At 42.0% G+C, this 10,683-nt stretch overlaps 1 protein-coding gene across 1 annotated transcript; it reads left to right on the forward strand.

Moving 5' to 3' along the window:
* Positions 1 to 430: 430 nt before the first annotated feature.
* On the forward strand, positions 431 to 814 carry LOC110892481. The gene has a single exon (XM_022139642.1). The coding sequence runs from the start codon at positions 431 to 433 to the stop codon at positions 812 to 814; it is 384 nt and encodes a 127-aa protein (XP_021995334.1).
* The last annotated feature ends 9,869 nt before the right edge of the window (positions 815 to 10,683 follow it).

Consider the following 10,683-nt stretch of genomic DNA (forward strand, 5'->3'; position numbering starts at 1 on the left):
TTGGGGCATTGACTTCATGGGACCTTTCCCATCTTCGAGTGGGAATAGGTACATCCTCGTGGCCATTGACTACGTCTCAAAGTGGGTGGAAGCTCAAGCTTTGCCCACTAATGATGTCCGAGTGGTGGTGAGATTCCTTAAAAAGTTATTCACACGTTTCGGAGTTCTTAAAGCTATAATAAGTGACCGTGGTATGCATTTTTGCAATTACGCCATGGAAAAGGCACTTGCACGCTACGGTGTCACTCACCGTCTTTCTACCGCATATCACCCACAAACTAGTGGCCAAGTAGAGAATGCTAACCGAGGGGTGAAGAGAATCTTAAAGAAAACGGTAGGAAAAAGTTGAAAGGATTGGTCGGAAAAGCTCGACGACGCTTTGTGGGCATTCCGCACCGCCTACAAAACACCGTTAGGAACGACACTATTCATGATTGTGTATGGCAAAGCGTGCCATCTTCCGGTAGAGTTAGAGCATATAGCTTTATGGGCTTTGAAAACTGTTAACCTCGACCTTACCGAAGCCGCTAGAAGGAGATTCTTCCAAATTCATGAGTTGGAAGCTTTGAGGGATGCCGCCTATGAACGATCTTGGAGTATCAAAGAAAAAACTAAGGCGTTGCATGATAGGAGATTACGAGGATTGAAGGAGTTTAAGGTGGGTGATAAAGTGCTCCTATTCAATTCAAGGTTGAAATTGATAGCAGGGAAGTTAAAATCAAGAGGGAGTGGACCGTATGTGGTAAAGGAGGTGTTTCCATACGTTACCGTAGAGTTATATGATGAAGTCGATAAAGGTGTGTGTGGAAGGTAAACGGTCATCGCTTGAAACATTACTTGAGAGCTCCCATTGATACTACCGAAGAGGAAGAAATTCCTCTAGAGGACCCACCTACCTTCACTGAACAATGAGTTGCAAAAGCTTCGTTTGTAGAGTATGTGCCGTTTGTAAATTTCGTTAATTTTCGTATTTTGGTAGATTCTCGGTCTTTGTTTTGTGTCATTGAGAATTTTACAGGTTTCGAGTCACCTCTATGAAATGGAGAAAGCATGAGAAAAGAGGTCCCAGGTATATTTATTTGATACTTAGAAAAAATTTTGGGTGTTTTGGATGGTTGGGAAAAAGTATGGAAATTTTCTAAGGCATGAAAGGCTCCAATTTTCGGAACATTCTGTGAAAAACGAGCCTAGACGTAGCGTCTAGGCCCTTCGCGTAACGTCTAGCCGATAAGTTAAAAAAAATTCATTTTGGGAGCGCCGCGTAGCGCGAGTCCCCCCCCTGATCCTAGGCGTAGCGCGAGGCCCCCTTTGGGCGGTTCAAGTTTGTTTTATGACCTCATTTGTTCCATATCACTTTCCCTTACACCCTCAACGCCGAAACCCTCCATAAACCCACCGTTAAACCACCATCACTCACCATTTTTACCGATCAACCCACCCCTGTGATCAGATTTACCCCACGAACAAAACCCCTAAACAGAAACCTCCATTATCCAGCTGCAAATAACCGATTTGGGGGTCACCTACTATAAAAAATCTCATCTTTTCTTGCACAAATCAACGGTTCAGGTAAGATTCCTCGCATTATTTTCTTATTTTTTTGAGTTGTAAGTTTCTTTTTGTGTCGAATCCGTCCTCGTTAGGTCTTGTCGAGTCTATGTGTCGAGTCAGTTAGTGGGTTCGAGTCGGTCGTGTTTTAGGCTGCTTAGAGGTCAGTCAACTTGTATGTTTCGAGTGAGTCGAGTCATTATTAGCAAGTCTGGGTCGAGTAGGTCCTGTCGAGTGGTCAGTTTTGTATGTGCCGGCTCATAAAGTCGTATTGTCTCAGGCATATTAGGAGTCGAGTTCAGTCGAGTCGCTAATCCGTGAGTCTTATTGGTTCAGTTTTGTTGAATCAGTGAGTTGATTCTTTGTTTGAGTCTTGTGTATCGAGTTGAGTCGTGTAGTTTATTTTTCATGGGATTGCGGATGGCTCGGGTTGGGAGATGATAGTATACTTGATAGATTTAAGTGTGGGGATTCAAGGGTTTACACTCAAATTGGGATTGGATATGGAAGCCGGGTTGGTGTTGGAATTGTTTGCTTCATATTTGAATAGTTGGGTTTGATACATTGAATTGAAGCTCCGACTTTGCGCATAAAAAAAATAAAATAAAATTAAAAAAAAAGGTGGCGGGAGGGTGGTGGAAGTAATCCAGAAAAAGGTGGAGGAACATCTAGACGCATACCTGACATCATGTACCTAAGCATATCATCCTGGCGGTGGTGGCTCTGCATCGTCCACTGATAATCAACTCTCATTCTGTCCTCTAGCTGATCGAACCGCTACCGGGTCAGGTCATAAGCAGCTTCATGAGTGAATGGGTTGGGTCCTGGCTGTCGAGGTGGGTGCTGCGGAGCTGTGATCTCATGCCTCTGCCGAGGTCGCGGAAAAGCACCCTGTAAGACATTTACCGCCTCGACACCTGCTGGTGTCTGAACCTGTGCACCCTGTCTAAAATTCCATTCCGGTGGGTCCGAAGATGATAGAATACCTTCTGACTCTAGATCCCCGATACTCCAGTAAGTCGTTGGAAAAGTCTCTCTCATCTGCTCAAACTTATATTTCGTGAGAGCACCCAAATTCGTTGCCAACCTAGAAATGTATGGCCCAAGATCCATCGCCGCCCGTTTCCCCCCTCTACGAGGTCGATTACAAGACCATGCGAAGAAATTCGCCAAATTCAAATTCCTTTTCTCAACCATACACATCAAAGCAAAAAGATCCAACCAGTTAGCCTTGTTCTCAACGGACCTTCTTGCTACAACCGTAGTTGCCAACATCTTCAAAATATACCTATGGATCGGGTCACGAACCGCTGAGATAAGGTTCGTGCCCAAGAACGGTGTGGTTGCAATCGTCTCCCAGAATCTGGCCAACTCCTCCGGACCCAAACAATTTGTCCGAGCATAATTGTACACACCCCTCAACCCATTAACAAAATCATCCGTTCGCACCTCCCGCTCAGTGTAAAAACCCAAAGCTACCCCAAACTCAGCAATGCTTATCTCATACAAATTCCAACCCAACAAAAACGAGACCGCATTTTTCTCAGCAAAAGTACAATGAAACTCAAGTGTCAGCTCCGTATACCACAGCCAACGGCAATCCATCGCCGCTCTCAGTCTCGGCCCAAGCAATTCCGCTACACGGTCACTAGCTCCCATTCCTTGCAACCATTCACAATCAATTGTGCGATGTTCCAGCATATTAGTTGCCACAAATTTCACTAGTTTTTCCCTTTCTTCACTGTCTTCTTCGAAATCCAAGACTGGGTGATCAACTAGCCTTTCAACTCGAGAATAAACTCTCCTATCCGTTCCTCGATATTGGATCTTCCTTTTCCTTTAACGACATATTAGTTGTGCGATGTTCCAGCATATTAGTTGCCACATATTAGTTAAATTTTTTATTATTATTATTATTCTTTTAAAGGAAAAGGAAGATCCAATATCGAGGAAAGGATAGGAGAGTTTATTCTCGAGTTGAAAGGCTAGTTGATCACCCAGTCTTGGATTTCGAAGAAGACAGTGAAAAAGGGAAAAACTAGTGAAATTTGTGGCAACTAATATGCTGGAACATCGCACAATTGATTGGGAATGGTCGCAAGGAATGGGAGCTAGTGACCGTGTAGCGGAATTGCTTGGGCCGAGACTGAGAGCGGCGATGGATTACCGTTGGCCACAGTATACCGAGCTGACACTTGAGTTTCATTGTACTTTTGCTGAGAAAAATGCGGTCTCGTTTTTGTTGGGTTGGAATTTGTATGAGATAAGCATTGCTGAGTTTGGGGTAGCTTTGGGTTTCTACACTGAGCGGGAGGTGCGAACGGATGATTTTGTTAATGGGTTGAGGGGTGTGTACAATTATGCTCGGACAAATTGTTTGGGTCCGGAGGAGTTGGCCAGATTCTGGGAGACGATTGCGACCACATCGTTCTTGGGCACGAACCTTATCTCAGCGGTTCGTGACCCGATCAATAGGTATATTTTGAAGATGTTGGCAACTACGGTTGTCGCAAGGTCGGGTGAGAACAAGGCTATCTGGTTGGATCTTTTTGCTTTGATGTGTATGGTTGAGAAAAGGAATTGGATATTGGCGAGTTTCTTCGCATGGTTTTGTAATCGACCTCGTAGAGGGGGGAAACGGGCGGCGATGGATCTTGGGCCATACATTTCTAGGTTGGCAACGAATTTGGGTGCTCTCACGAAATATAAGTTGGAGCAGATGAGAGAGAGTTTTCCAACGACTTACTGGAGTATTGGGGATCTACAGTCAGCAGGTATTCTGTCATCTTCGGACCCACCGGAATGGAATTTCAGACAGTGTGCACAGGTTCAGCCGCCAGCAGGTGTCAAGGCGGCAAATGTCTTACAGGGTGCTTTTCCGCCACGACAACAGCGACCTCGGCAGAGGCATGAGATCCCAGCTCCGCAGCACCCACCTCGACAGCCACGACCCAACCCATTCACTCATGAAGCTGCTTATGACCTGACCCAGCAGCGGTTTGATCAGCTAGAGGACATAATGAGAGTTGATCATCAGTGGACGATGCAGAGCCACCACCGCCAGGATGACATGCTTAGGTACATGATGTCAGGTATGCGTCTAGATGTTCCTCCACCTTTTTCTGGATTACTTCCACCACCAGTTTATGGAGGTGAGCAGCAGGCTCCGTACGTCTATGGACAGTATCCGGGTATGATCATTGGGGTGGACAGAGTGGTTATGGTTATGGTGGACAGTATGGATGGCAGCAGGCAGGAGGTTCAGGTGAGCAGCAGATGGATGAGCAGACAGATGAGGAGTGATGGAGATAGACTGAAGCAGCATATATATCCTTTTATGATTATTTTACTTTATGCTGTTTTAGTAGTTCGAATGGGTTGTATTAGTAAGACATTATGTTTTTATTTTTCGTTTGAACTTCGGATGTTGGTACGCTGGACGTTTGGTAGTAGTTTGTTTGGTATGGTATGTTTGTTTTAGGTTGATGATGGGTGCCGCTTTCCATTCGTGTGAGAGAGAGTTTTGGTATTGTTTGCTGAGCACGTTCGGTATTGGAGGGCTTATGTGGAAATGACTGGCACTTTGACAGTCTCACATATCAGCTAAGTCGTTTCCCTTTTTGTTGTTGTATTTTTTTATTTATTTCGTCGTTAGTTAGTTATTTATTTATTTAGTTAGTTCGTTAGTAGTCTAGTAGTTGGTTTTAAGTGTTTAGGTAGTTTATTGAGTCGTTTTTCCATTTTGCATTAGGGCCAATGCAATCTTTAAGTGTGGGGATGGGATGCATGTAAATAATCGAGTCTTATTTAAAAAAAATAAAAAAATTTTGAAAAAATCCAAAACAATTGAAAAAATAGAAAAATGTCTTTCGATATGAGAAGTTTGCATAAATAAAGCGGAAAATGATAGAAAAGTTGAATTTTTGCTTGGGTTAAAATAATAATAATATGAGATTATAATAAATCGAGCTTGCGTCTAGTTAGGGATATGTGGATAGGCACGGGTTTGGTTTTAAGTCCCTTTGAGTTAATATACCTTAATAGTCGGTCTGCTAGTGGGTTTTCGCCTGGGAGATATGGGAAATTAAAAGTGTCGATAATAGTATAAGGGGCACCGAATAAGTTAAAACTGTCAGAGTTTGTGATCATGCGAAAAAAATAGACTAAAAAGTGAGCTAGAAACTAAATGAAAGTAATGCATTCCTATGTAGTTTGGGTTGGGGATAGTGACTTTACAACCGAATTACCGATAGGGTGTGTGAAATTGACCGTGCAAAGAAAAGAAAAAAAGTGCTGAAGCTTAAGTAATCCGAGTTGGGGATACCGACTCTACAGCCGGATTGACTCTTGGTTAGGGAAAGCATCGGCTAAGCTCATGAAAAAAAGCGGAAAAAATGGAAAAAGAAAAAAAAATTGATTGTAAACTCGCTTGGTTTTGATATAAGACGGTCGGGAATTGGTTAAATGATCGTTCCTTTAGTCCTATAAGCTTGAGGTGGGAGTAGATGGAACGTAGATTCTAGTGTGAGGCCCTAGGTGGATTGACCGCACTTAAAATTAAATTTACATGATAAGGGCTTATGATTGGATTCGGGTTTAAAGTGGACAAGTATATTCGAAATCGCAGCTAACGCAAGCCTTCGTTTTAATAAGATAAAAGTAATTTTCGACCCAAGTGATTGTTCGTCTCTGATTCCGTTGCATAATTCTTTTTGGAGGACGAAAAAAGAGTAAGTGTGGGGATGTTTGATGTACTGCAAAGTACATACGTTTATAGTGTATCTTTTGGTCAGTTTTTGGTTATTTTGAGTCTAGTTTAGGTTAGAATGTTGATACTGCTGACGTTAAGCTATGGTTTCAGGTCCCGTTGCTTAAAGTGATGAAAAACGAGTCAAAACGAGCAGTTTGGAGGAGAAACGGGTTTCGAATGCGAGTCGGAAAGCTGGAAAAACAAGAAAATAATAAAATTTCATCAGGGGGGGGGCGTACGTCTAGGCCCTAGGCGCTACACCTAGACCCCTGATTCGCAGAAAAGCTGATTAGCAGCTAGGGAAACCCCCTGATTCGCAGAAAAGCTGATTAGCGCTACACCTAGCCCCCTGATTCGAATAAAATGTCCAAGAATCATCATTATCAAAGACTTACGAACCAAGGAAACCCTAGGCGACTTTTGGAGCAGATTTTGAGTATTTCGGAGTGCTTTAGCTTGCGGGAATCATTCAGTTGAAGCTTGGATCGTGGAAACGAAGATTGTTGGGGTCTTATCTCCCGATTTTCTTTAATTTCGTGTTTCAATACTTTTCCAATGAATTCTTGTTTTGAACTTGATTTGTTTATGTTAGACAACATGTTTCTTAGCTAAAACCGTTGTAACTACCTAGGCAAGATGATAGTTTGATAAAAGTTTGGATTTTTAACGATTTTTATTGATTTGTTATGGATTGATCTCTGAAAGTAGATTGTTCTAAAATTTCTGATTTGGTGCATATGCGTATTTACTTTTGATTGTTGATTATTTACTGTTTCACATAGATTTTGGTGAATGTCTTTCACATAATAAATTTGTGTTGATTGTTCGATTCTTCGCGGGTTCGGGTAATCTTTGGGTAAATTGGCCAATAGCCTTAGAAACAGTAATTAAAATACAATTAGAATTAGGTATTCTGCTCAACTTGTTGCTGAGAGGCTCGAGTTAGTTATTAGGTCTCAGTGCAATATATAGATAAGATAGATTTTGAGAGAAGTCGGTTTTAGTTCCCTAATTGCATTTGTAGATAGTCGAATTGCTTTAGATTATCGCGCTGAGCCGCTGAGAGGTAGATAGTCGAATTAGGGCACTTTTAGAGTCGTTAAAGGACTGAGACGAAGTCTAACAGTCGGTGTTCAAAACAGCCTTGTAGGGTTTCCTAGGTTTCTTCCTGAGAAGGGTCGGGAAGTCTTAGCTTGAAATACCTTAGGGTTTAGTATTTTACGATCCCGACTCCATACAACAATAATACCATTGGAAATCCATTCATAGTTAAACTGGATTCAAGCCTAGGTAGTCGTTAATCTCATCTGAATCAAACCTTAGTTTTCGTTCGTATCTTAGTCTAATTTTCATTTTAATTTCAATTTTAGGATTTTAGTAACCCCCCCCTTAAAACACAATAATTGTTAAGTCGTGTCAGTGTCAAGTCTAAGTAAAGTCTTTAACATAATTAATTAGAGTCCTTGTGGTTCGACATCCGGACTTGCTTTTCTGTGCTAGAGTCGACCGATTCACTTGCCAGTGTGTAGTTTAGTCAAGTTAGAGAGTCTAGATTTTTATTACTTGAGTCTAAATTAGGGTTATTTTAGTTTAATTATTTGAACTACTTATTCCACATCAATGAGGAAGATGAGACTGAACCTACCGGTCCACGGGGAGCAAAGCAGAGGTACACGCGGCTAACTCGGGAAATTTTTGCAGATGTGGCTAATTTTGTGAATCAGCGACGGGGACCATCGTACCGGGATTTCAACCATGGTCCAATCGGTTTTTGATAATGTGTCGGCGGGTATAGGAGAACGTAGAGAGTAGAGGCGAGAAGGAAGAATTGGGAGGAGACGCACGAGGCCCAGTTGCAGGCACAGTGGGACCTCCAAGCGGCCCATCGGGAAAGGATGGAAAAATATATGGAGGAGCAGCAGATGTTCCAAGCTCTGCAAAGATCACAAATGGAGCATTTGGTACAAATGCAGGAGCAAGAGGTGGCCCGAAGACGGCTTGGGAGGAAAATGAGGAGAGACAACGAAACGAGCAAAATACATTGGAAGGTCGTCGATGGAGTGCTTTTTACGTCTCTACTGAAGTGGCTATTAATAATGCTAAGGTCCTCCATGATCAGGAGCGACACCAGAGAGATTGGGAAGCTGGCCTCCCCTATGCAGAACACGCGGGGTGGACCAACTACTCCAACCTCCCTGTTCTCCGAGGACCATCCGATCCATTGCCTCATTGGCCCGAGGCAGTGGGGTCTAGTTTCATCCCGCCACAGTTACAGCCGCCAGCAAAAGGAGAGCCGGGTCCCCTTGACAACTGACGGGTGGTCCGTAGGACAACCCTTAAAAGGTTTAATATGATGCACATTCCATGCTTATTAAGGTTAATTACTTGAACATGATAACCACTAGATAATTTGATGTGCAGGTGTTACAATGCTCAAGATGTGGGTTTTAGGAGGCATGGGTGAATGATAGAAGTTGACGGAATTAAAAGATGTGAAGGAATCAAGAATGGATGAAGAAACAAAGAAAAAGAAGACTCAGCGTCGTAGCCTACGGCGTCTGCCGTAGGTTACGACCCTTCATCTTTTGATCACACCCTTGTCGTAAGACAGTGTCAAGGTGGCGTAAGGACATTCTGCTCGCCGTAAGCTAGGGTGAGCGCCGTAGCTTACGGCGCTATGTTGACTGCCGCTGACCTGATGACCACCGTAAGCTACGGCGGGTGTCGTAGCTTACGGCGCTGACTGATCCAAAAATGTAACATATGCATTTATTGTTCATTTTCATGGGATTTTATGGTGTCTCATCATATGTTTTCGGTTACACTTGGCTTGGACACGAATTTTGGCACTTGGAGACTTCTTGGAGCTGGGAGAAACAATCTTTAATCATTAGTTTCTTGTTCGATACACTTTTAAATAACACATTTTCCACAAACTCCCTGTTCGATACCCAATTACCGCTAGCTAATTAGTTGTATTTGGATTAAATTTGATTGTGACCACGACATCACGTCAACAACTATCGGGAGATGTTGGAGGTTCTCACCGGTTACTCATACCACCCGAACCCGCCAGTCGACCCAAATGAGAGATACCAGCGGTAACAGCGAGGTATGTATTTTGTTGTTGTTGTATATTTTTGTTTTCTTTATTAATTTTTTTATTCCATTAGTATTTCATTTTTCCTAGTTAAATGAACATTGTGGGTGTGTTCTCTATATAACCCCCACGAGACCTACTCGTCCTCCCAAGCTATTGGGGGGTTTAAAAGGGCTTGTTGTATAAGCTAAATGCAACCGTGATTCCTACGAAAGTGAGTTAGGATTGTTGTTCTTGTAAATTTATTTTCCACCTAAATCAAGGCAAATTAACGTATGACTTGGTAATACTTTCATAAAAATGGTAGAACTAAGTTGGTTGTGAGAAGCATGCTTCTACACAAGGGTTAAGATTTGTAGGTACATTGTGTTCGGGGGACGACCGTTTTTGTGAAGAGAAGAAGATGACATGAGCATCTAGCGAGAAAAATCAGGTGCATGCGTTTCCTTTTACCTTGATTCTTAGTTAGTAATAAGTGGATTGTAATTGTATTTTACTTTTCGGGGTGAAATTTTGGGAATTAGCCGTGTCACATCCCTTGTGCGTTTTAAAACTCTAGTTCTTACACATTGAGGACAATGTTTATCTCAAGTGTGGGGATTGGGGTAAAAGTTTTTCGATTTTGACCCGTTCATTTAAACACTACACATTGAGGACAATGTTGACCTCAAGTGTGGGGATGGGGGAAAATTTTAAAAAATGTCTTGATTTAAAAGCGATCTTAAAAGCATAAGTAACTAAGTTAACAAGGGATGACACAACCCATTTGGTCTTTTGTCATGGTCAAGTTCAAATTAATATAGCATGACAGGTATTTAGCGGGTGGTTATTTGGGAATAATCCGCCTAAGAAATTAGCACATTATGCATGTCACACACCATACCCTTTATATACCCTTTGTTTGAGTTGTCCATTAGTCATGTATTGTAGAACTTGCAACTTTTGATACGTTTGAGACCATAGACCGAAGAATACAAGCACAAGAATGATTAAGGCATTAGGTAAACCTTTTCTTTTTACACCATTTATCTATCCTTACCCAAAAATTTATCCCTTAGTAGCCAACTTTGAGCCTAATCCTTTCGTTTGAGAACCCTTTAGCCCTTAACCTTAAACCTTTTCTTTTAAACCCGTGTGATGAGAATTCGATTATAAGAGTGAAGCTTGTATAGTTGTTAATTGTTAAAAAAAAGAGAAAAAAAAATCAGAAAATGTTGTGAAAAAGAATAGAAAATCATTGAGAAAAGAACAAAAATATGTGTTTCTAGCTTGTGGAATAAAAGGC

This window comes from Helianthus annuus, chromosome 12 (assembly GCF_002127325.2).
Source record: "Helianthus annuus cultivar XRQ/B chromosome 12, HanXRQr2.0-SUNRISE, whole genome shotgun sequence".
NCBI lineage: Eukaryota > Viridiplantae > Streptophyta > Magnoliopsida > Asterales > Asteraceae > Helianthus > Helianthus annuus.

Bases quoted from the DNA above. Each gene is read 5' to 3' on its own strand.
- LOC110892481 (XM_022139642.1), top strand. From the start codon at position 431: ATGATTGTGTATGGCAAAGCGTGCCATCTTCCGGTAGAGTTAGAGCAT.